The sequence below is a fragment of the Chamaea fasciata genome, unplaced genomic scaffold (genome assembly GCF_029207755.1).
Source record: "Chamaea fasciata isolate MVZ Bird 193981 ecotype frontalis unplaced genomic scaffold, bChaFas1.0.hap1 SCAF_1, whole genome shotgun sequence".
Lineage (NCBI taxonomy): Eukaryota > Metazoa > Chordata > Aves > Passeriformes > Sylviidae > Chamaea > Chamaea fasciata.
Window position 1 is genome coordinate 89,708,333 of NW_027094086.1, and position 26,381 is coordinate 89,734,713.

Sequence of the window (26,381 nt, forward strand, 5' to 3'; positions counted from 1 at the left end):
ATTAGTTGTTGCTCTGGGGAAGTTCTCTACTCAGCTTCCTGCTGGCTGCACTGACTTACAGGGCTGCTCTTGATTCCGCAGTCTTGTGGCAAAGATGTGTTTGTGTCTGGGCTGCGTGCAAAGCTAAAGCCCCGTTCAGAGCTTGAGGAATGTTAGATTATCCTTTTTCTTCCAGCCCCAGTGGCTGATGTGAGCATGCTCCATGCATGCATGGCACTGGCTATTTGCCAGGTTTAGAGTAATTTTTTTTTTTTTTTGAATGAGTGAGTGAATGAATGAATGAATACCTGATTAAGTTAATGAAGCTGAGCCAATGGTGGGAGGGAGCGACTTGGCTGCTGCCTGCTCTAAGAGATCTGGCAGCACATTAGACTTGCATAACGCTTTATAGCTCCATGCTGCGCTCCATATGAGCCACAGGAGAGGGCTGCAATAATTACTCGGCTCTCCGATTGAAACCAGCTGCAGGTAGCTAGTCATCCTTTTTTGTCCATTTCACTGGTGTCGGGAGTCACTTGTCTTGCGCCGTGGATTTCCAGGGGCAGATGGGTAAGGTGCTTCCACAGAAGTGATCGCAGCGGTGAGAAAGCATGTTCATGACTCAGTGGCTTTTGCAAAAGGTCCATTCAGGTTTCCAAGCTGTGATTCACTGGACCCACAGGTTCAATGCAGGAATATTTTTAGTTCCTGAGTTCAAAACTTCTGTATAAATAACCTTGATGGGAGGTGTGTGATTTTTTTGTTTTCTTGTTCTTTCTTCACCTGGCTGGTAAAAATAGAGCAAAAGATTTTCTTGTATCTGTTTTTCTGTAAGAAAAGTAAATTTTAAATCCTCGGAGTTCTTTTTGATCGTTGTTTAAGGCAAGTTCTTTCTGGCAGCCCCGGATGGTACATACCTTTGTTTCTCACATACTTAAATTAAGAGTACTGGCACTGCCTGTTAGCACACCGCCTTCATTTGTCAACGTTCCCTGCTTGAGAGCAACGATGATGATTTGCATTCTTAGTTGGAGCGGGTGGGTTTTTTAACTGCAACTGAAGCTTGTGACTGTGGAACCTGCTATGTTTGTATAATCCTGCATTATTGCATTTTCTTTTGATTGTTTTCTGTGTTCCCTAACCAGAACAGTTGAGGCAATCTCAGCCTTGCCATGCTGGCCTCAGTCAAGTGACGCTGGTGATGGATTTGGGCTGTGCCCATTTTATCTGCTTGCTCCCCATTAAGCAGGAGGGAGGCTCCCCACTCACTAAGTCAGGAGGAGTAACTAGTCACTTGGTTTTGTGGGCTGTAGGGCCTGGGGAAACGTTTCAGAGAGACAGAGGAGGTGCAGAAGAGTTGATCTGGCTTTTTCCTTGCTCTTGTGTATTCCTACATGCACTGACCCCTAGGACACTGCCTGTGCTGAGATGGTCAGCGTGAGGGTCTTTGCAGGGTGAATAGGTGGTGCTGCAGGCCGCACTCAAATGTAGCTGACTGGAATGAAGAAGAAAAAAATGAAAGAGGAAAAAAGGGTGCCTGAGGAGCATGTTTAGCTCGTTCTCTGTCTGCAGCACTGGGGGTACGTGCTGTGTGCCTCGAGTTCTGTTTTGTCCATAGTGATGGTCAGTCTTCCTGATTTGGGTGGGCACCAAGGCAGCGTGCTGAGGCAGTGAGCAAGGGCTGGTGCAAAATGGCTTCAAGTTAAAGCTTTGCTGAATGAAGTCTGAGAGAAGGCAAGGTGTTGGAATCCATTTCAAGGGGAATTTAACATCAGTTCATGTTTCACACTTTACAGATGGGACTAATTATAGTCTAATTTGCTGGCACGTGGGATCTACCAGAAAAGCAGTCTGCAGGGAAGACTTCCAAGGAAAGGCACTGAGCATGCAGATGACCTTTCCAAATCTTCCCCTAAAGCCATGCTCTCACACTGTCCCCTTATCAGCCAGGCTTAAGGGCGCACTCCTCCCCGTGAGCGCCTGTGCTTATCTGTAAAATGGCTGCTCCGAGTTGGCTGCTGCTTGCTGGTGTTTCTGGCTGGATCTTCAAAGGGGTGAAACGCCCCCGGTTTCTGTAATTTTTCGTGGGGGTCTTATTCAAGTCTCCTGGCAGCGAAGCCAGGCGTCTCTCTTAATTTGTTTTGCAGAAGGTGGAGAGAATGTTAGCGAGCATTTTCAGACACATGGAAGGAGACCTGTGTGACATATCTGCAGTACAAATGTGTTCATACAGGCATGACAGTTTCTGTCACAAGTTAAAATGAGTGGCGAGTGGGTGTTGCTACGTTTATAGTCACTCATGTGAAATTTTCAATGGAAAATTGTGTAGGCAGCTCCCATTGTAGCCACATTGTAGGCGCATTTTAGATAAATGAAAAACATCAACAAAGTAATTTCTGTATTAGACTTGTTTATAAATGAACTCTATTCACTCATTTAAGCTGCAGAAGTGCCTCTAGGGGATGGGTGGGAGAGTAAAGGGTGTCACTGAGCACTGTCAGATGTCCTGCTCTGGCAGCAGTCACTGCAAAGCCGGAGATAAAAGGTTGGATGCTGTGCTGGCCACTTGTGGAGTCGCATAGGTGTGATCCCCCTTTCTGTCCTTGGTGTCAGTGGCGTTGAAGGAGCTCTTGAATTTACGTGCATTTGCTCCGCAGCTTCCGTGCTGGCCCCGCAGACTCTGGGTATGTGTCTAGTGGAATGCTGACTTCCCAAGCATCTTGAGTTGGTGGAGCTCATGGCCTGGCACAGCCAACTCTGAGGCTTGGGGAGCAGGGCTTTGGAGGGGTTTGGCAGGCCTCTGTCAGGCTGTGAATGCTTCAGTGCAGCATGGTGGTAAATCATCAAGCTGCTGGAATGAGCTCCAGCCGTGTAGGACTGTGCAGCTGGCAGCCAGCCTGAGCTGAGACCCCAGGCCTGAGCAGCCCCGGAACTTTCCTTTGTGGCTGCAGATGGAGCTGCTTCTTGTAGGGTCAGCTGAGGTGCACTTTCTGCCAGTGCAGCTGAGAGAGAAAGCTTCGCATCAAGCTGTGCACACTCAAATGGCTTTGCTCCAGGGCTCAGACCCTCACTTAGCAGTTACATGCTTTCCCTTCCCCCACAGAGGCAGAAGACTCTGGAGTCCAGCATTTCACCCTCAAAAAAACCTCACTGTAATCAGCACTGTCAGCTCATACATTTTTATCTGTGGATATCTGATGCTATTTCACAAAACTCCGGTTCCTGGTGTCAAATGTTGAGATGGGAAATTCCACTTTTAGCTAAACTAATAAGTTTCTGATCTTGTGGGCTGCAGGAAAAAGCTAGAGACGCTGAGACTGAAAGGTCTCACCCAGCAGAAGGGCAAGTTAAAAGAGGTAATAATAATAATCTTCACCTTTATAATTTTAATAAATTTTTTTTGTGAACCAGTATCCTGTGTTTCAGAGGCAAGAAGCTGGCCCTGACTCTTGACATCTGAGAGCCCAGGTCTGGCACTGCAAGGTGGGGGATTTCTGTGCCAGGGAGCGAGGGTGCTGCTGTGGGGTGGGCTGGGAGGGTGGCAGGATGGCCAACACAGCCAACCCTCCAGTGTCAGCCCTGACATGGGGTCAGCTTGCAGCTCTTGGAGGAAATGCTTCCTTGCTTTCAGCCTCCCTGGCATCTTGTACTGCATGCTCTGGTACCACCTCTCAGCAAACCATGCTGGAAGAGGAGGGATCACCTTTGCTGAAAGCTTTTTTCTGTATAAACAAAGGATGTAGGCAGCTGTGAATCCGTTTAAACCACCTATGGTACTCACAGTCCTGCAGGGCTTACGTGTAGCTGCACCACTGTGTGTGTGCACAGAAAGGACAGAACACACTCAGAGCACGGAGTGACTTCTACAGATGTTGAAAATAAGGGTATCTCTCCTGTTGTAGAATGAGGTGATGGCACCCAGATGATCTGATGGCAGAAACCTGCAAATTTCTGAAAGTTAATTCCACCTCTTCATTCAGCAGTTGGCTTAACCAAAACCACACATAATTCTAGCACCATGTTCCCGTGCAGTTCACCAGCACCTACCAGGCATGATAACTATGTGTTGTTAACTAAGCACAGTCTAACCAGAGTAGCACAGGAGGCATGTGCCCTGCTTAGAAGATGCACATCTCTCTTTATCCTCAGAATTCAGGATAAGTAGCGGAAACAAACAGTTAATCAGTGGAGTGGCTTTCTAATAATCCATTTGTATCATCTGTGCTCATGAATGGCTGTCCTGGGACTCCATCATCTGTCTGTCCTTTTGGGAATACGCCTTACAGTGTTTTTTCCTCCTAAACCTTCCTCTCTCAACTCTGGTACCTACATTCATTTCGATGAAATTAATGGGAATGTTGAGCCTTTGGGCATCTCACGTCTGGTGATGTGCTTGCTGAGGTTTGTTCATATCACTTGCTTTTTGTCTTGTGTGGAGTCTGTCTGATCTGACTGGGGACAGGAGGGACATGCAGAACCGCTGCTCACTGTACCCAAAACCTGTAGCAATTTGCTGTGGCAGATTCCCAGAAGTATAATAAGAATTAACACCGCACTGGACAATCTGTCTTTGCGGATGCGGTGTTGATCAGGAATCCTTTCCTTATGGGAGGAGAGTTTCAAATTTTATTCGAGGTTTTCATGTTCCTTATTAATGGATCTCTGCAGTTGGCCCTCCCGGGAATTCTGCCAGGGAGCTGTGAAATTGGTCGGGTTGGACAATAAACTCCTATAGCTATTGTTGGCGTGCGCTGAGCTGCACATGGCAGGGCTAATGGAATCTGTAGCAGTTACAACCATGAATATGTAGCTGGCAGCGGGCAGGCTGTAGAGCGGGGGGGAGAAAGCTGGCGTACAGATCTGAGAGCCAGAATGCAGCTGCGGAGCCCTCTGCAGTGTGTCTGCCTTTCCGTCTCTCTGAATCTGATCCTGCAAGCTGCCAGCCTCCGGGGAGGGGAGGGGAGAGGTGGGACGAAGTGCCTCCCTTCTCACTCATTTCCAGCGCTGCCGAAGTTACTCACTCGTGATAGGATGGGCGGCTGATTTGAGGCGGGAGCATCAGGCTGCGCTGCTGCATCTGCCCGGTAACACCCCAGACATAAAGAGCCGCGTATCAGGCTCGGCTCCGCGAACGTTGCGTTAACATCTGCGTGCCAGGCAGGGCAACAGTGTCTGATGGAGGAGAGACACAGTTTTCTAGTGCACGGATGAATGTGAGAGTTTGCTGGTCGTATCTGGCGCTGGAAAGTGGAAGTTGAAAAATCATAGTACTGTGTGTGTTTTTAGGATTTACCATCAAAGAAGCCTTTTGACAGTAAGTGACTGGTTTAATTGAATACCCCTGAAGTTGGAAGCAGACGACTTCTCCCCTTGGGTGTTTCCTTCTTGCACCACTCCTTCCTCCTGGTGGCACATGATGGTGCAAGCTTGCTGGCAACTGCAGAAACGTCAGGGACCAGAGGAGGATGAGGGACCAGATTTTCGAAGGAGGTTTAGAGACTCAAAAAAGTATGTTAGCTGCAGCATGGAACAAAGGAAGCGCTTGATTTCTCAAGGCAGTGAAAGTCCCACCGTTTACATAGCCTGGTGCTGCTGTGGTTTGTGGTTCTGGCCCCAGCTTCCCTGCACCCCAAGACTCAGTCCTGGGTGGTGGGACACAGCATGCCGCTGTGTTTGAACACTTGTGTTGCTGGTGTTACCTTTGCTGCCGTGAACTCCAGATAAACAAAGGAGGTCAGCATCTGAAGCTATAACCCAATATCCTCTCCTGTGCTTTAAATTCATTAGATGAAATAAGTAGAAAAATGCTGTTTTGGTAAACATTGTGAGATTTAAAGTGCCTTGCAAAGTTTTGCATGAAAATGCACATCCCGAGCTCCAGTGAGCAATCCCTCTGGGACCAGAGCAAGCCCAGATGGTGACTCCTCCAAGTGATTATTTTTCTGCCTTAAGCCTTTCCAGGAATTTGTGTGTGGGCAGACTGCCAGCGGACACTGGCTGTCCAGACAGTTTAGCAATGTTCCATGTGTACTCACTGCCAGAGATACCAAAGTCCAGCTGCTCTCCCTGATCTCTTTGTCCCTTTTACCTTCCCAGCCATAATTACACATGCCTGCATGCACGCATGCACTTGTGACACACACAGGAGCAAAAAATCACCTGGTGTTTCCTACTCATTTGCATATCTTAGAAATTGTGATTGACAGCTCTAAAGTTAAAGAGAGAGGAAAGCTCCAGAATCAGAAAAATGTCTTGACTCAAAAAAAAAAAAAAAAAAAGAAAAAAAAAAAAAAGAAAAAAAGCCCCAAAAAAAACAAATAACAAACCCTGTGGCACACCACAGAAGACAGGTGTTCATCTTTCTAGGACAGCCAGCAAAAAACTGTTTAACCAGGTCTTGTACGTCGTGCTTTTGAGACACTCTTGTTTGGGTTATCTCCCTTTCATTGCTTCCGAAGCAAAATCAGTCCTGTCTTACGTTTACTGTTATTGGAACTTGAATTATGCGAAAAGTTACTGTTTTACTTGTAGGTCTTGAAGTAGAAGTAGGCTGTTTTATGCTGCATGTTTGCATTCTTTGCAAACCCAATCCAATGTCTGTTAAGAGTTCAAAGTCTCACTGCGAAGTGCTTGGGCTTGGAAAAGTGGGGCAGTATTCACTGCTCTATGGCCGTCTCATCCCTTGTCGCCATTGAGTTTATTCATTCCTCCTGTGTTCTCCAGGAGATTTTGGGCAGCCCTTTTGTTACCGGTAAAGATGAAGTCAGCTATTTGAAAGATTTACACCAGAAAACCAAAATGCCTGACCCAAAAGAGTTAGTATTTGGTATTTCTGAAGGATGTTAGCTTTGACATTGGAGGCCACCCAAACCTCAGTGGTTCAATGCTATTTAGCAGAATAAAATCTTTGCTTCAGCTCCTGCACAGTGAAAGCCCATTTCACAGAGCTTCATAGTACTACTTTTGATGCAGAGGAGCTGAACCCAGATGCCTCGAACTTTTGGAACCACTGGTTTTGGGGAGCCTGGTTTACCCATCACAACAAAAGAGCGTGTCCCAATTCAGTCCCATGTACAAGCTCTCTGCTCTGTTGCAGGCAGAGAAGCCAGCCCTTTGCCTCTGCTCCCAGTTTTTCCCTGTGGGAACGTATTTAAATTCTGGATTTGCAGTTCATGTTCCAGAAGAGATGGGAGGATGGTCCAAAGCCAGCACAAGCTTCCTGTGGCGAGGGGAGCAGGATGAGCACCCCATGCTGAGGACGTCCCTGTGGGCAGCTGCCTGGGCCAGGATCTGCTGACTTACCTACCCAAGCCGACTGCCTGGGGCAGAAGGCTACAGGGAGCTAAAGTTAACCAGGGATGACTGCGCAAATGTGAGCTCGGCAGTTTTATTTTTAGTCGAACTTAAAAAGAAGAATCTGTAAGTCATGTGTAATATAATAATTTTAGCTGTTGCCAAGACACGCTGAGCAACTGTTAGGAGGAGGGGAAGGCCCGTGCTGATCTAGCAGGGACCCTGTCTCCTGGCTGCCCTCGTCGCCGCAGTCGCGGTGCTGAGGTGATGGCGCTGACAGACCAGGGCAGGTCAGGATAGTGCTGGGGCTGCTGCTCTCTGGGTGTCACCAGCCCTTGCACATCTGAAGCTGCCCTGAGCTCTTTCATCCTCCCTATCTCCTCAAAGCTAGGGAATCTACCCTGAAACAGTGCTTTACCCTCCTTCCCCAGCTCTAGCTATTGGTGTTTCATTACTGTTTATCAATATTTAAAGAATGGAATAATTAAGACTGATTGTATCAAACCATTAGAAGGTTTGGACTTTCCTGCAGGCTTACAACAGCTTGGAGGACCATAAACATAAAGATTGCTTTTAAAGATAGGTTTAATCTGAGTCTAGTGTGTCTTCAAAGTACTTCATACACATATAAACATCAGGCTTATTGTTCATTAGAAGTGAGGCAGCAGGGAAAGAAATCCCCCAAAGGAATATTATTTGCCATAAGATAAGTATCATTACTGCTGCTCAGCATTCCCTTTAAAGTGGGCTATATCCTATTTCCATCTTCTTTCACGTCCACTCCTAATTCTTTCTCTATTCTTCTCACATGTAATGTATGCTTTTCTTATTGAGCTGCTGCTCATGTGAGGTGCATGGTTTCTCATCACCCATTCCTCCACAACTTTCAAAACAGCCAGGAATGCAGATGACAGGTGGTGGCTGGACAGGGGCTGAGGAAAAGTTTCGCTCTCTACAAAGGCTGATTAGGCACGGTAAGGTAGGTTTCAGGAAGAGAGTAAATGTGTTTTAGTTACAATATTTTCTTTAGCAGGTAGTAAAAGAATTAGGAAGGCTTTGTTGCCTTTGGATGAAATAGGCGATGCAGAGAAAGCAACTTACTTGCTCCAATAGCAAAATCAGCCCAATATAAAACTGGGAGTTTTTACAGTGGTGGGGGCTCATGATTTGGATCAGGAAGCTCAAATAAGCTTTTTCCAAGCAGTTCTGGGCAGGTGTTCCCAAGGCTGAGTAATTTGCTCAGTGTTTGGACCTGTGGCCATGGCCATGAGTGTGGTGCCTGCAGCCTCTGTGGTGCAGCAGTGGCTAAGAAACAGTAGGGTTGGATCCTGCCAGAGATGGATATGGTGCCAGCACCTGGCTCTGGCCTACCTGCACATGGCAGGGACCTTCTCCCAGCAGAGCCCTGCCTGGACACCTGAATGTGAGGCATCAGTAGCAGAGGGAGTTCAAAGCACTGGGTCAAAAAAACCCCACCAGACATCAAAAACCTGGCTCAGATCCATCCCTGGCTCTGGGCTGCTGCTGTAAATAGATCGCACGGCTGAGGTTCATTGCCAGACTGGGAGATGAAGCACACGTGTCCCTGTAACGAGCTGTGGTGTGGGGACAGGAGGCAGCTGCTGCCTCCACAGCCCTGCGTGGTGTCACGTGAAGTCGCCCTGCTGGTGTCTCTGGGGTTCAGGGGTTTAGGAGAGACCCACCTCTGCACCACTCACAGCGACTTGTTGCTAACAATATTTTGTGTGTGCTTGTGCCTCAGGGCTCCCTGCTGTGCTCCCATGTTTTTTTAGGGCACGTTACGGTGAAGGCAGTGTCATCATTGCAGGGAAAGAAGAGGCTGGAAGAACAAAGCAGGCACCATAGAGACATGGAGGGGTTTTGTAGAGGAAGGAGAATGGGCCTTGGGAAATAAATGACTGCTGTTAAATGTTCCAGGTCGTTTTTGATATGCCTACATTTTTAAATGTTCTCCTGATGCAGTAGCAGACATGCCCAGGATTTTTCTGCTGTTTACAGCATAGCTAGCTGTCAGCTGCTCCTTAACGTGAGTGGCAATGCCTGACCATTTCTATTTTTTTTTTTTTCCAGAGGTCTTTTTCCCATTTGCTGATTTGGGATGTCTGCTTGTTTGTTTTCATTTCTCACTGCTGATGATATGACTACCGTCTCCCTTGCCCACCCTTTCGTTTCAGAATCCAGAGGAGCTGTCGGAGGATCGTGCTCACAGGGAGATGATTCCTCATGAAGTCACTGGATCCCCTGCAGAAATCAAATGTGACTTTCCATTTATCAGACTGAAATCAGAGCCAGCCAGACAGTGAAGCAAGCACAGTGGAGGGGGGACGGCGAAAGATGAAATCCAACCAAGAGCGGAGCAATGAATGCCTGCCACCTAAGAAGCGAGAAATCCCTGCCACCAGCCTGCCTTCGGAGGTGAAGCCGGTCCTGCCAAACGAAAACCACCGTGCAGATAACCTGGCATGGCTCCCCAGCACACCCAGTGGCCAGGGCGGCCTGGGGGGCCGGCACCGGCCCAGCGGCACCTCCTCAGTGGAGGCAGGCTTGCAGCAGGGTTTGCACAAGTCATTGTCTGCAGGGCTGGACTATTCCCCGCCGAGTGCGCCCAGGTCCGTTCCAGCCTCTACCACTCTTCCCACGGTGTACTCGCCCGCCCTCTCCCAGTCAGGGACTCCCGTTTCCCCCGTGCAGTACACTCACCTGCAGCACACCTTCCAGTTCGTCGGGCCCCAGTACAGCGGATCGTACACCGGATTCATCCCCTCGCAGCTGATTTCCCCAACAGCCAATTCTGCGACTGGTGCCGTGGCGGCGGCCACGGCCGTCGCGACCACTCCATCCCAGCGCTCCCAGCTGGAGGCTTATTCCACTTTGCTGGCCAGCATGAGCGGCTTAAGCCAGCAGGGGCACAAAGTTGAGCCGCACCTGGTCAGGACGCCTGGACTGATTGCTGCTGGGTCTCCTCCACCCACCCAGCAGAACCAGTACGTCCACATTTCCAGCTCTTCCCAGAGCACCGTCAGAAATGTCTCTCCTCCAACCATCCCAGTCCCCCTGCACCCACATCAGACAGTGATCCCGCACACCCTCACCCTCGGCCCTTCCTCCCAAGTGGTGGTGCAGTACACTGACTCGGGGGGCCACTTTGTCACCAGGGATCCCCCCAAGAAACCCGAGAGCAGCCGGCTGCAGGCGATGCAGGCCAAGGAGGTACTGAATGGCGAGATAGAGAAGAGCCGGAGGTACGGCATTTCGCCTTCTGCCGACATGGGTCTAGTCAAAGCAGGCAATAAACCAGCTCCCCATCATTATGAGACCAGGCACGTGGTGGTGCACTCGAGCCCCGCCGAGTACGGCGTGCGGGATTCCTCAGGTGTCCGAGCCTCTGTCATGGTGGTCCCCAACAGCAGCACGCCCACGGCAGACATGGAGGTGCAGCAGGCCACCAACCGTGAGACCTCTCCTTCAGCCCTCAATGACAAGGGAAGTTTGCACTTAGGAAAGCCAACCCACCGGTCCTATGCCTTGTCTCCGCAGCAGGCTCTGGGCCACGAGGGGGTGAAGGCGGTGGCCACGCTGTCCCCTCACACTGTCATTCAGACCACCCACAGCGCCTCTGAGCAACTCCCCGTAGGGCTGCCAGCGACAGCTTTCTACACCGGCACCCAGCCACCGGTGATCGGCTACCTGAGCGGCCAGCAGCAAGCCATCGGCTACCCCAGCAGCCTGCCGCAGCACCTGGTGATCCCGGGCACCCAGTCCCTGCTGATCCCAGTCGGCAGCGCGGACGTCGAGCCGTCGGGAGTCACGCCTGCGATCGTCACGTCGTCTCCTCAGTTTGCAGCAGTGCCTCACACGTTCGTCACCACCGCCGTCCCCAAGAGCGAGAACTTCAGCGCGGAGCCCCTCACCACCCAGCCTGCCTACCAGGCCACCATGGTGCAGGCGCAGATCCACCTGCCTGTGGTGCAGTCCATTGCCTCCCCTGCTGCCGCGCCCCCCACGCTGCCCCCTTACTTCATGAAGGGGTCGATCATCCAGCTGGCCAACGGAGAGCTGAAGAAAGTAGAGGACTTGAAAACAGAAGACTTCATACAGAGCGCGGAAATTAGCAATGACCTGAAAATAGACTCCAGCACTGTGGAGAGGATCGAAGACAGCCATAGCCCGGGTATCGCCGTCATACAGTTTGCGGTGGGGGAGCATCGAGCACAGGTAATGGCAGCACGTGATGGGCTGGGCGGGTTGGACTGGGATGCGTGCTGTGGCCACATCACAGCTCACTTGCTTTGGATCCACTCGGGCTTGGTTCTTCATCTATCTGTGATTCAAGCTGTAGACCAAAAATCATCCCCCTCACTGTGCTGGGGGAGCCATCAGGTCGCATTGGTGATAAATGTGGACTCTTGGATATAAAATGGGTCTCTTTTATAGCTGGAGAACTCACAGGAAGACTTACATGATTTTCGTGGGTTTTGATTAAAATATCAGATCATGTAAGGAGTATGAAAGGTTACATTTTTCATTTTGATAGGTGATTTTTACAATTCACACCAGAAAGGTCGTGATAGAATCAGATCAAAACCTACCCTAAAGAGATAGGTAAGGCACAAGACAGAGAATTTCCATTTCACTCGCTTGAAAACTTGGAGCTGCCTGGGAATGGTTCTCATGCACATGAATTACTGAAATGCACTACAGAGTTTTACCGAGGCTTTGCTCAAAGGTGATTTTAACATTGCATGGCTCATGTAAATTTTGTGGTCAAGTGCAATATTGAAGGAAAAACCATCTAGGTATTTGGGCAGGCTGTGCTTCTGACCTTTGTTTCTCTGTTTGCAAAGCAGGAAGAGAACCTGTAACTTTCCAGAGGTGTTTTTAGGTTGAGAACCGAGTGCATATTGATTTCAAAGCGTTATCCTGATGCTGTCCATATTCTGAGCAATTTAGATTCTGTTGATTGATGCTTAAAAGGAAAGATGTACTGTGCAGCGTTTGGCTTCCTGGAGGTACTCAGTTTAGATAATCCTGTCGCAAATCTTTTTGTTTTGGTGCGAGTGCTGTGAACTCCACGATGTGCACCTCTGATGCTGCAGCCTCAGCACTGGAGAAGCAGAATGACAGAGAGGGAGAATGAGAGGAAGTGAACACGGACACGGGTAGTAACGCACCTCAGGCTGATGGTTTGGAGGAGAAAAGCAAATGGTGACAGTACCGAGGAGCAGGTCACACAGAAAATTTCTTACAGTCTCAGCAGCCCGTGGCCTGTCCTTCCCCAAGTGCACATACATGGTAAATGACTACATGTAGCATGTCCTCCTTCTCAAGTCAAACAGGCAGATTCCCTGTGTGGGTTTGTTCATGTATGTGCCTGCATCTGCACAGCTGCTTGAAGTTGAGCTTCTGGTGCTTTCAGTATAGAGACTCGATTTTTTTCCCCACTGTTTAACTGCATTTTGGCTGATCTCAGGCTTCATGGTTAGAGGAACTGTCCTTGGATCGGGACCAGTTACTATAATTTGCTGTGGTGCCTTGTATAATGAGATTTCAAAACTAGCAATCTCCATTCTGCAGTTTTCATCTTGCTCACGTTTCTGTGCCTTCAGCCAGGCCATCGGTGTCTGCACAGCAGAAGAGGTACAAATGAGCAGGTAGCGCTTGTGTCACGTCTCGGTCACAGCGCTGTCAAGGCAGGCAGTGGGCTGCAGTCCTGGGAAGAGCTGCGCCTTTGCAGGGGGTGGAGTGCCATCCTCTGGCAGAAAGAGAGCAAGTCCGCGGCTGTACAGATCCATGGCCTGGCACACGGGTCTCACCCAGCAAAGTGTCACCTTACAGAGAAGCCTATCGGCAGCGGGCTGACATCATGGCAGCCGAAATACTCCCCAGCTGTGTTTCCCACCGGGGATGCTTCCAGAATGGAGGGCGAGTCATGTAGAGATATGATTAGAAACAGGGGTTTAATTTAGGTTTCCTGCAGATCCCAGGACTTGGGTCTCTTCCCAGATCAGCTGTGTCCCTGCATAGCAAGGACGACTGCTGGTTTTCCTTCTCTTGGGGCGGGGGGAGAGAAAGAGAGAGGAGAGAATGCGTATTTCGACATGCTTGAAGTCTCTGTCACCTCACCCATAGCCTGCCGTGGCGCTCTGGAAGTATTCAGCCTTCTTTGCAGGTGTGCAGCAGTCATTACTCCTTAGAAAATTGCCTGTGTGAAGAGGCTCAGTCTCCTCACTGAAGGAGCAGAACTCGGTTGCGCTGCTCTGAGCGCTGGCTCTGTGGTGCTGCTGTGCTGAAATAGAGCTCTTGACTCCGGAGTGCAGGGGGATAGAGCTGCCTGTGTAGTGCAGCTCCACAAAGTATTCCATTACAGTGGAGCTTCACTTGCATACGTGCTTCTGCAAGGAGGGAGCTTTTCGAGTGGTACTACCAAGGGAGTGTAACTTGTAAAGAGTAAGTGCCGTACAAAAATAGTGTTGTTATCATTAGCTTTGGCTCAGTTACTCCTCCCTGGGATCTCTGGGAAGTCATTATAATATTGATGAATCTGTATTTTCAGGCTCTGTGCAAACATTAGCTAATTTTCTCACCAGTTGAGGGACAGAGGTAGGAGGTTATTTTCAGCTGAGACTATACCACTGTAATGTAAACAGGGAGGCACTGTGCAGCTGCTGTTGTGTCGTGTCACTGCAAGCCCACAGCTGGCCCTCCCCAGCACAACACTTGGGCAGAAAGGGGTCATTTTCCCTCCTTTTCCAGTCCTCCAGTCACCTGGAAGATCCATCCCTCTTCCAGGTGTGGGAACCTAGAGGAAAATCAATGCACCAGAAGGCCTTAGTAAGTGAAATAACTGAACTAACTGTCTTTACCCCTGGAGGGATGCTAGGTTTCCATTTCACAGCATCCCGGCTCTGGATTAAGAAGTCAAGTAGGTATCAACTGGGCCAGAACCTAAAGTCCAGCTGCCTCTCGTCTGCATTCAAGGTGCCTAGAAGACAAGACCCATGGATCTACATCTCTTTGGAATTCCACATATTATTTTTGTAATAAGAATTTCATCATTATTACCTGTCTGTCCATTTGCTGCCAGGAGGACACAGAAGCCAGTAATTCACCTCCCTTGATGTTAAGGTCAAAGCACACAGGCTATGCAATATAAGTTCTCTGAAATGCTACATTTCAGTTCCTAATGATTTCTTAAGTATAGATTAAATGGAAAAGATGAGTATGCAGTTCTTAATTTCCCTTTTTTTAAAAAAAAAGGAAAAAAACACAACAAAACCAAGCCAGAATCATAACCACTAGGGATGGGAAAGTCCTATTAGAGCATCCAGTTAGTCACCCTAGCTAATTTAGTTTAGTGCATATGATTTTAGGCCATCATCTAGTTCAGTTTTCCCCTTACACTTTTCAATGCATGCACAAATGGTTACTTTTTCTTTGAGCTCCCCTTTTCATTATCTTTGTCACCATAACAGACACAGAAAGAGATGTTGACTCAGTTCAGTGCTGCAGATGGAGATCTCTCCCAGCCTTCCCGTCATGTGATCTCTGTGTCCCCTGGTCACAGGACAGTAAGTCCTTTTGTCTCCCAAGTGATGGGTGGCTGTGGTCTGTTCTCACGTTACTGAGTTCTGGGAGTGCAGCAGATGACACAGCTCATGTGATAAAGGCAGCAGCCTGTGGTCTGCTGGATGAGAGGTGGCTTCTCTTGAGAAATTACGGGATTGCGTGGCTGCAGAGAGCAGCAACCCCTGACGTTCCAGCCCTGCCTGCCTTTGCTATATTCACAGTGGACTGAACTGGGATAGATGCAGCCCTGGGGGGGTGCCCAGTCAGACCACGTTCTGGAGAGTGGTTCTGCGGCACGAGGTGCTCCCTACAGCCCCAGAAATCTCTTACAGCAAGTCCACTCCTGTGAAGGCTTCGGAGTGTGGGGGGTACATTTGAAGTCCTGAATAGGGGAGGTTGTGTGGGAGCATGGCACTGCAGAGACTTCCCTCTGTGAGGAGGAGAGCTTCTATTCTGTCAGTCCACCCAGTTGCTTTTTGGGCCTGAGGAGCCTTTCAGCACCCACAGCAAGGCCTTCAGTGGAGAGCTCTGCTGCTTAATTGCACATTGTTTTCAGAACTGCTTCCTTCTCTTTGTTTCCAACCTGCCACTCCTAGTTTCATCACATTTTAATAGCATTATGGAGAAAAACACTTAATTGGAAAATATATATTTACATTTATTAAAATATTGTTCTCATGAACCTCTTTCATTAGGCACCTTTTACTTTCGTGCTTGTTATTTTGGTTGCAGCAGCAAAGCCTAGACTAAAGTTACTGTGTTTCTAAATGATGGGAAGGGTATTTCCTGGGCATCAGATCGGCCAGCCCCTAGTATCTGTATTCCAGCTCCAGCTGGAGTTTCTTAAGCTGTCTTAAGCCTATCTTGCTTGCTGAGTTTGGCTGAGAAATAAAAATTACAAAGGGTTGTAGAAAGTTGCAGATTTCAGTAGCTGCACTGAAGAGTTTCGGGTGTTTTCAGTAGTCAGTGTTAACAAATAGAGATGTAAATGTAGCTTTGAGAGGAACCAACATGTTTGTTTCATACTTTATCCTCTTACTAGTAGGTAGAAAAGTTCCAAATTTCCTTCTCTCTTATAGTAATCTTGGCAAAATACTGGGGGCAAGGTGGGGGAAGCTTTTAAAATAAGAGGGTTTGTGTTTTAATGCAGTGGTCAAAAAAAATTTTGTGGGGTGTTTTTACTGAACTTTCACAATTCAAAGGTCTTAAACTTCTATGGTTTTTAGAGGATGTTTGCCTCAATTCCCTCCTTAGCTAATCCAGAATCCAGAAGCAGACAGCTAAAAGAGGGATACTCCATGAAGGAACCCATTTCAAATCAATGGTGGTACATGCACAATGTGACCAGATTGTGGAGATTCCAGCATTCCACCATCTTTGGTGTTATTCATGATCACCACCACCAATTCTGGCATGTGTTATAGTGATCAACCCTTCAGGCAAGGGTTTTGGATGCTACATTAAAAAAAAAAAGCATAATGTGTGGTGGTAGTACATTGACATCAAGAGGAACTTGCGTGTTGGTGAGGATGATGCATGCAAGCAAATACTATTCCCACAGATACAAATAGCTTTTGACAAAGATGGAAAAGTAGAAAAAGAAAGAAAAAAAATGCAGCAGGCAGGCAGGAAGAAAGAGGTAAGAAACAGCAATACAAAAGAGAAAGCTATGTCCATGATGATCCATGCCTGGAGACAGCCTACAGTTCTTATGCAGACAGCAGTTTCCATGTAAGTCCATGGGAGATGCTGGATACTCAGTACTTCTCCTGTTTAGACTCCAGTTAAACTGAGATGCATATGTATGGAATAGAGTCCCAAGCTCTAGGCAAATATTTCTGCAAATCCTGGTGCTGGACTGTTTCTATCCAGCAACATGAAGGGATGGGACTTTCATGGTTACCTCAGCCCACTTTCTCCATAGTTCAGAGATATTCCTTTTAAATGAGTCCATGGTCCTGGAGAGGGAAGACTCTCCAGGCAGCTGGTATAGTCCCTGTCTGTTGTATGGCTCAGAAATGAGGTGAGCACATGTATTCAGGTGATCTCCTACCCTTTTCCCCCTACCAGATAAGGGTTACACCATCAGAGTGGGATCCTGCCCCCATGCCTGAGAAGAGCTTTAGAGGACCTGAGGACCGTGGGAGCAGAGCAGTGGGTATCTGCCTTCAGCACAAGCCAGCCTCTTACTGTCACAGACCTCACTGGTGTGACAGGCAGCAGTTATAAACACGTGCCAAGTTTTAAAGAAGTATTAGTCAGAATTTCCTGCTCTCTTTGTAGTGTGCTGGGGAGCGGGGGAATCAGCCCCATGGGTTGAGAATCACATGAGTCCACATCAAGTGTTTGAGCCTGCAGTGAGTGCTGGACTGCTACCACGTGCAAAGATAAGTGGGTATTTTATCGTGTTTTTATCAGGTGTTTTATCGTGATGGGACCTCAAGGCCCTGCATTTGAAAGGTCAGGGAGCAGGGGGCACCTGTTGTTGGTCTGTTCCGGCTATGGCAGCTCCCTGTAAGATGGTTAGATAGGATTCCTAACCAGATGTGTCTTCAAAGTGGGGTGAAGCAGGGGGAAAGGGGACATGGTGCCAAAAAGGAGACAGGGTACAGGAACTGCAGGAGGAGGAGGGCTGACCATCTCCCTGAGGAAGTGCAGGAGGTAAACTCTGCAGCAGAGTGGAAGACCAGGTGTGAGAAGGGAAAAAAATGGACTGGTAACAGACTGCTGGGAGAAGGCAGGCTCTCACTTGCTGCTCTTACGGCTACAACTCTGTACATGCTCATGGCCTTCCCCTGGCAATCAGAGTGCCTTCACCTTTCACGCTGCTCATCGAATGCTTGTTTGGACAGAGGTCAGGATGACATTCCTGTGATCATTTAGGAAATCGTGTCAGAGCTGAGAGCTTCTCCTGAGCGATCCTCTGGTTGGAAAGAGTCTTTAGACTTGAATTACAGGTCCTAGGTACCACAAGGGGATGGTGGGAAACAGCTTGCCAGACACGGAAGCTGTTCAAACTCTTACGCCTGTCTGAGTGGTGGGATAAAGGTAAAGCTTGATTCCTGCGGAGGTTTGTACTATCAAATACTGAGCTCAGAGAAAGTATGAACAGCTGGGTGACAAGGGCTGGTGTGAAATCTGGTGACCAATATTCTGATTTTGCAGAAACTGAACATCGCCTTTGCAATTCCAGTTTTATTCCTCTCCCCTGTGGCAAGCATTGCGCGTGTGTGAGGGCTCATGGAGTGATCTCATGCTCTCCCCTCTCTCTCCCTCTGTCTCCCTGTGTTGTCCCCTCTCTTTCTGCAGGTCAGCGTGGAAGTCTTGGTAGAATACCCTTTTTTTGTATTTGGACAAGGCTGGTCATCCTGCTGCCCTGAAAGAACCAGCCAGCTCTTTGATTTGCCATGCTCCAAACTCTCGGTGGGGGACGTCTGCATATCGCTCACGCTCAAGAACCTGAAGAACGGCTCTATTAAAAAGGGCCAGCCCATGGACTCAGCTAGTATCTTGCTGAAGCATTCAAAGAATGACAGTCTAGCTGGAAGTAGACACAGGTATGCGGAGCAGGAAAATGGGATTAATCAGGGAAGCGCACAGATGTTAGCTGAGAATGGTGAACTGAAGTTTCCGGACAAAATAGGATTGCCTGCAGCACCTTTGCTCACCAAAACAGAACCCAGCAAGCCCCCAGCAACGAGGAAGAGGAGGTGGTCAGCCCCTGAAACACGAAAACTAGAGAAATCAGAAGAGGAGCCACCTTTGACTCTTCCCAAGCCTTCTTTTATTCCTCAGGAGGTTAAGATTTGCATTGAAGGTCGATCCAATGTAGGAAAGTAAAAGTGGTTTGGGGAAAGGAAATTAGGCTATCCCTTGTCATTTTTATCCAGATTACTGTACTGTAGACTAAATAACCCAGTATTTACATGTTATCATCTTATTTTAGGTTTATGTTATAACCTTGTTGTTATAGTTGCAGCTGGTATTATGCAGGAGACTGGTGCATATGTTTTTCCACAAGTGTTTGTCAGTGACTAGGTTTATCGAGAGCTACAGAAGGGGCAGTATCTGCTTCACACACCCTTAGTGGAAATGAATGTGTTGTCATGGCTCCTGTTTTCTAACACCTCGTGTAGGACAGGGTCCAGCTGTGATTTTATTTTCTTTTCATCGCTGTTTTTTTTTTTGGGGTTGGGTTGGATTTTTTTGGTTGGTTGTTTTTTTTGGTTGTTTTTTTTTTTTTTTTCTGTGTGTGTGTTTGTTTTGTTGTTTTGGTTCCTGTTCTAGGTTTTTAGGGGGGAGGTGAGGAGAAGGGAACTGTAGCAGAGGTGTGTGTCAAACATGGGGTGCGTGTGTGTGTGCGTGTGTGTGTGCGTGCCAGCCCCCTGGGCGGGACGGCCGCTCTCTGGCGGGTTGGTGATGAGGTTTCCTCACCCCAGGTGGATGCTGAGGATACAACCCTTGGGTGTGTTACTGAAAAGGATCAGACAGTCTCTGATGTTTTCAACAAGCCAACTCTTACTCAAGGCTCTACTATACATATATATATATATATATATATATATATTTGTGTGTGTGTATATGTATATATATATTTTTCCCCCATGGGGTCTGACTGCACTGATTTTTATTCCTGAAGCAAACTGCCACACCACATTTCCTTTCTGCTTGCTAGTGCAGTTCCATTGCCTGGAGTCAGCGACGGTGAGGCTGTAGGGACTCTCGCGCCGTGGCCCTGCGGGGTTTCCCTTGAGGGCGGGGGTGGGTGCGTGTGTGTGGCGTGGGTGTGCGTGGGTGTGCGAGGAGGCCTCTGGCTCTGCGGATGCGCCTGGCTCAGGCTCACTCCTGTTTCTGTGCAGTGTTAGACAAATCGACCGGGTTACGCCATTGACATTTGCTTCCACAAGGTAGACGCAGACTGCCCCTTTGAGATCACAGGCATCCATCGTTTGCAGTTAGGTTGCAAATCTTTGTCTTTAACTCTAGTACTGGTTTTAGTTCATGGTTATGGACAACTGGTGCCACTTTTTTCAAATTGCGGTGTGTGACACAGGAATCCGCTGTTGAAGATGAACCTAGAATGTCTTTAAGCACTTAAAATGCTGTTCACACTTTATTGCTGAGCATCCTGGTCTAACACTCAGTACGTACTGTATATCACTTTAATCTGCTCGGAAAGCAACAACAACAACAAACAAATCTCTTCAACACTGTAACTACATGCAACTATGTAAAGTTTTCTCACAGGCAAGATGCTGAAAGTTTTAATGTGGTTTCAAAGGGATGAATGTGAATTATTGAACTAGTATGTGACAGTCATTGTCCACAAAGGACTACTTAATAGGAGGCACTTTTTAAACTTTAATGCTTGAGAAAGAGTTAAAGGCATATGTGAGCTGACATAATAAAAAAAATAAGAGAAAGGAAAAAGGAAAGAGGAAAAAAAATCATTGTCCAGTGTTTTTGAAAAAGATGGACTTTAAAGAATCTTGCAATTTGCACATCTTGAGTTTATCATTTGTGTGGTATTCCTGCAGTTTTTACCTAATAATGTTGTGGGGTGGGGGGGTCTGAAAGAGCATAAACAAATGTAGCAATTACTCACTAACCTGCCTACGCTCTAGGCCATTTCATAGGGTTACGTTCCTTTCAGAGTTCATTTTCGGTCTTTCTACCGTATTGGCCACACAGAACCAGGTCCTACCGGGACACCTCTGAGAATTTTTCTTCAGACTTGCTGAGAGAGTTTTCCAGAAAAAGAAAAAAACATTTCTATAAGTAAGCAAGGTGTTTGTTTGTTTTGAAAACAAACCTATTGTTATTTTATTTTTATTATTATTATTATTTGTTATTTTAATTGCATCGTTTTCCATTGGAAAGGCGACATTTCAAGAGTTTGGTACAAACCAAGTAGAAGCAGGGGGATTCACGCGTTCAGTCTTTTCTTTCCCCAGGTAGGGCCGGATCCTCTGAGGTGCTGTGCACCCAGCCTCCTGCATGAGCCTCGGGGAGGCGCGAGTATGAAGTGTGCTGGGGCTGAGTGCTAAAGCCTGTCGCTGCCTCTTGAAAGATCCCAGCGGGATTTCAGTGGGATCATGCTCGGGCCCTCCGTGAGCAAGCGTTCATGTCGTCGTTTTTGGTTGGCGAGTTCACATCCTTCAGGTAGTTTTGAAGAAGCTGTACTCACAGGGAGAACAGGAAATCAAAGTCTGTCATTAGAAACACAGAAACCTAAAGTGAACAAATTTATTTAAAGTCTTGTTTTCCCTCTCCCCTGAAATACAGTGCTTTTTTTTTAAGAGAAGAAATGTTAACCCCAAACCCCATCTTTGACTCTTGTTACTTGTTACTTGAAATTTAGCTCACACCAGACCTAATTGTTTTTATACCATATTCTGGGGTGCACCAAAAAGTTGAAATATGTTTAAAATAGCTTGAAACTTCTTTTGAATTTCCTTGAATTTTATTAACCTCTCGGCGGGCTACCAAATAGCTGAGTGGGTTTCTTCTCACAATCACACAGCTTAGTTAGTGCTTATTTGTTAATATTTCTGCTCAGAGAAGTTGCTTAATCTTCCATATACTCTGCTCAGGGCACTTGCAATTTATTGTTTCGTTTTGTTTCTTGTTTTTTTTTTTTTTTTTTTTAAGCTTTGATGGTAAAGGAATAGAAAGAATTACAGATTTTAGTTCACAGTCGTACCACTATTTCTGTACTTCACGTGTACTTGGAAAAAAAGAAATCTCAAGTAAAACCATATGCATACACATTTGTGGTTAATAAGGAAGCAGGGGCTATTAAACTGACTGGATCTATTCAACTAACACTAAAAAATAAAAAAATAATAATAAAAAAAACCATTTGGAGCAATAGGAATGTATTAGTTCTGTGCTTGTATTTCAGACTGAGGAATTCTGAAATAACTGGTTTTTTCCAAACAATTGTCCCCTTCCATGCTTTAGCTTTTGTAGGATGTGCAATACTTTACGTGCCAACTTAGACTCACCTGTGTGGTGTTAGCTAGATCTCATACCCACTTCTGATTTCCCCTGGTTTTGTCTCTTTTGAATTCTTTCTTTTTACCTTTCTCCCTGCCTCCCCCCCAACCCCATTAATAAGTCCCTCCCTGTCCTCCCCCCTCCAAAAAACCCACTCCGTATTAAGGGTAGAAGATCCCTTGCCCCGGGAAACATGAACCCATTTTGTATTTGTTGTTTAAAGAGATCCAGGAAGAAAAAAAAAGCAAAAAAAAGAGATGTATTCATGTCTACATGGCATCCAGGCCTAGGGTGGCACTCAACCATATGGCTGAGTGCCACTCTCTGCCTGGACACACGCACCCAGGAGCTGGCTCCCACCGGGGCCAAGTCCTTTGCAAGGCAGGGCTTTGCCTCTCCCTCTGGCACACAGCATCCCTTGCGGTGCAGCCCCAGGCCTGGAGTGCCATCAATCCCAGGGCAGGTGCAGAACACCGCTCACAAGCACTGGGATGCTGAGGTGAAGCCAAAGGAGGAGGCTCTGCCTCTGCTCTGCGTGGCGGCCGCTTTGCAATAGTAACTAACAGCAGGTTTCTTTTGTCTGTTTGTTTCTTTCCTTTTGTAGCAGGCCTCTTTAGTTTACAACAAAATGCATACAATCACCAAGAAATTAGTCAGGGCAAAGAAAAATAAAACAAGAACCTCTTTATAGGGATTTCTAAAAAAAAAAAATCTATTTGTCTGTCTGTCTGTCTATCTATCTATCTATCATCTATCTATCTATCTATCTATCTATCTATCTATCTATCTATCTATCTATATATCTCTATATATAAAGTGACTGTTCCTTATAGTGTTTAACTTCGGCATTGTTTCAGTTTGTCTGGGCCACATCATGGGGAATTTGAGTTTGATGTCACTTACCTCGAGTCCTCTGGTCGAGACCCAAATCGGAGTCGCTGTTGACCTATTTTACCATTTTGTACCTTGCCCTTAGGCTTGCTTTCCCTCGAAGATGCAGACCTCGGGAGGAGGGGAGGGACACACGTTCCTTTTTTTCATTCCTTTCATTCCTTCATCCCACTGTTGCTTCGTTCGACCTGTCGTTCCTGTCATTTTCTCAGCATGGGGAAGTGACATCACTACTCTTGTTTCCCTTAAATCAAGGAACATTTAGAAACCTTTCACACCTTTTACTCAGGGATGGGGCTGGCGTATGTGTGGTACACTGATGTGACCAGAAGCAGCACTTTTACTGCTCCGGAGTAGGGATGTACAATGTTGCAGACAAGTTTGGATTTCCTGCATCTCATGGTTTAAACTTTGTAGATCTCACTTAGATTGCAATACAAAAGCAGCAGGCTCAGCATGAACTGTAGCTGTTGGTTATCATGAAAATACACTCTCTGCAGAGACATTATTTTAAAGTGTGTTGCCAGTAGCAAAAAGGAAATGGTGAAATTCTGTTAATTCTTGCAACTGCTTAAAAAAAAAAAAAAGCCTGTGTCAAGGAGAGCGAATTCTCAATCTTTTTAAACACTAACAGTGTTGTTTCAGAGTGGCTCTTGGTGCAATGCTCTGCGTGTCATGGGACCCAGTTCTGCAAACACTTATACATGTCCCCATGGGAGGTCTGGGCTGGCCAGCGAAGGCTGCTCAGGGGCTTGCTGCAAAGCACATGTATAAATCTTTGTGAAATTGAAGCGTGGTTCAATCAGGGCCGCATCCTGACCTTAATTGGACAGCTGGAAAAATGTCGGGGTTCACCAGGGCAGAAGCCTTGGGCAGGTGGAGGGGATTTGGCCCATTGAAACACTTCTGCTGTCCCAGAAACTTGACAAATGGCAGAATGGGCTATGCATTCTTACAGTTTCCATTTCTTCCCTCCCCATTATCACAAGTAGCAGCAGAGTCCACTGTGGGCTCTGGCCAGTGCTAATGTGAAAAGCAAGGGGAATGAACATACCACCAGAGTGGAGGCAGTAGTTTCCTTTCCTCTGGCTTTTCCAACCCTCCCACTTCCCAAAATCCCGTAATACATAGCAAAATGAGAATTTGTTGATGCAGATATGCATATGTGCACACACACCCCCAGGCAGAAGTGTCTGTTTGCACACAAAGAAGTTATGTGTGCATTTTTTTTTACGTGTATGCCTACATGTCCACTTGATTCCCTGTCCTGAGGACAGCCTTGCTTTGTGCCCATAGGGAAATTCCAAACGCGTTGCACACCTCTACTCCAGAGTTCAATTTCTTTTACATAGACGACCTCGCTTCAGATGTGTTACCTTTACTGATAGGATCTTTTCTTGTAGCACTATACCTTGTGGGAATATTTTTTGATGTAAACCTAATTTGAGAAGCTTATTAAAAATAGAAACTTTTTTTGAAGCACTCACATTGAGGAGTACAGGTAATGTTTTAAAAAATTGCACAAAAGAAAAATGAATGTTGGAATGATTCATTCAGTGTTTGAAAAAGAGATGGCTCTGTTTGAACAGTGAGTTTCATACCTTGTTTGTAAAAAAAAAAAAAAGTTTTTAAATACAAAAGCAGAGAAAGGTTGAAAGTTACATGTTTTTTGTATATAGAAAATGTCATGTCTAGATGATCTGATTTGTATTGGCTCTGGCCAGGAAGAATTATTACTTAAAAGGCTCTTAAAGAACAACTGTGCTTAATTTTCTGTTCGTATTACATGGGTCCCATTTCTGGGGAATGGAGTCACACTGTTTATTCCTGTGCTGAAAATACACCTTGGAGCAGCAATTCTTGAGTGCAGATACCGGGCACTTCGAAGGGTGGCTACTGTGCAAAACTAGAGTCTCACTCTCCAGTTGTATTTTGGCTTTAAGTCTCTCCCGCCTGCGCTGAGGGAGCCCCTGGCAGCCCAGAGGTCAAGGCTGGTTTCGAGGGAGGCCTGGGCCGTGCCCTGGGCAGGCATGGCCCGGCTGGCCCCAATGTGGGGACCCTGCTGGTGCTGGCAGCCCTCGGGTTGAGAGCTGCTGCCAGCTGAGCACAGCCTGCATAGTTTCCACCTGAGGCCTTTTGGTCCCATTTGTTTTTTCTCTCTGGGGATGCTGTTCCATGTTTTTTTCAGCACTTCCTGTTCCAGATGAAATCCAAAGAGTACAACCCTGAGCTAGGAGTGCTTGTAACAAGGTATCCTTGCCCAGCACTAGCAGCAGAATGGTACCCGAGGTGGCCCGGCCTTCCAGCCCCTGTCACTGCCCCTCTCCCCCACCGCTGCTGCCAGAGCGCCGGGAGCAGCCGGTCACACAGAACACGGTTCCAGTGATGGTCTTGACCGATGGCAAGACTGATGTTTATCAGAACCAAAAGGAGAGGATCCCGAAGCAGTTTCTGAAGAGGCGATCCTTTTCCTGTCCAAAGATTGAGCTGGGCAGCTAGGAGCTGGTGGCAGGGTGGAGAGAGCGAAGTTTCAGGCTGCTCCCATCCCCCTCCCTGGAGGTGACCCAAGCTTCAGCTCCTGGAGTGGGAATTCTCGGCCTGTGCAAGTGACCCCTGGGCGCTCAGAAACCAGCCCCAGTTGTTACGGTGAAGTGCATTCAGCCAACAGGTAGTATTTATACAATAACAGTCTCTAAGGTTTCCGTAGGTTTTTTTTCTTGTTTTTAGCTGAAAGGACTCAAGTCTTCCACTGAGGATTTTATGGAGGCTTCATCCAAGGTTGTTTCTTTTCTGTTAGTTTCTGTTTTGAGCAGTTAAAGCTCCTGTGCCCTTTCCCTCGACCACGCAATAGGTGTGCATTGGAAATGTTGTTTGCAGCGAGTGCAGTCACTTGTTGAAGCTGTCCTTGCTGTACTATGGGATTGGTGATGGGCAGAAACTTCAGGGCCCAGATCTTCAGCCAGGGTGGAGCCAGGGTGGGACCACTGGCTCCACGGGTAGTGCAGGTCTGCCCCTTCACGCCTGCTGGTGAGGGGATTCTACCCTGACATTTGCTTTAAAAGTCCAGGACCCAGGTACTCTCCCGTTGAACAAGCTCTGCAGAATTCTTGTTCCAGTCCATCGGGTTTGGATCTGGGCAGCTGAGGGCAAAAACGGGCCGGGGGTGGCTGCAGGTGGCTTGGTCTGTGTCTTCAGCCAGGCCATCAGGCCGGGCACTTCGCAAAGTTACTAATCTGGTAAGGCATAGATGCAACTCTTCACGACAGTCAGCTAATGTTGAAACTCACTAATGTATGTATTTGCTCCTTTTTTTTTTTTTTTTTTTTTTTTTTAAATAATATATTAACTTGTTGAACACTGTTCTTTTTGCAGTGTTCGAAAGTGGGGGCGGGGGAATTTCCCAACCTTTTTCAGTTTGGGTGAGCTACTGAAATCCATTTTGTACTAGCTATGTCACCGCTCCCGGCAGCAGCTGGCAGTGGCGCTTGGCCGAGCCGGGGTCAGGTCCAGCCATTCGACATCAGTAGTTTTTCAAGTAATTTTTTTTTAAATTGTCTGGTATTACTATTGAGGGTTGTTGCAAATCACACTTCCAGTGTAGTTCCTAGTGTAGGCCCAGTAAAAGGGATATT

General features: G+C 47.2%; 1 protein-coding gene across 27 annotated transcripts in view; it reads left to right on the top strand.

The window, feature by feature from the left end:
- ATXN1 (ataxin 1) overlaps window positions 1–26,077 on the top strand; it is a 339,029-nt gene extending 312,952 nt beyond the window's left edge. For all 27 annotated transcript variants that reach the window (XM_066188786.1, XM_066188795.1, XM_066188804.1 and 24 more), the window contains 2 exons: window positions 9,468–11,508; window positions 18,169–26,077. In XM_066188786.1, the coding sequence (XP_066044883.1) occupies window positions 9,628–11,508; window positions 18,169–18,699 (2,412 nt within the window). In that variant the 5' untranslated portion in view covers window positions 9,468–9,627 and the 3' untranslated portion in view covers window positions 18,700–26,077. The remainder of the gene's footprint in view (window positions 1–9,467; window positions 11,509–18,168) is intronic.
- Window positions 26,078–26,381: the final 304 nt, after the last annotated feature.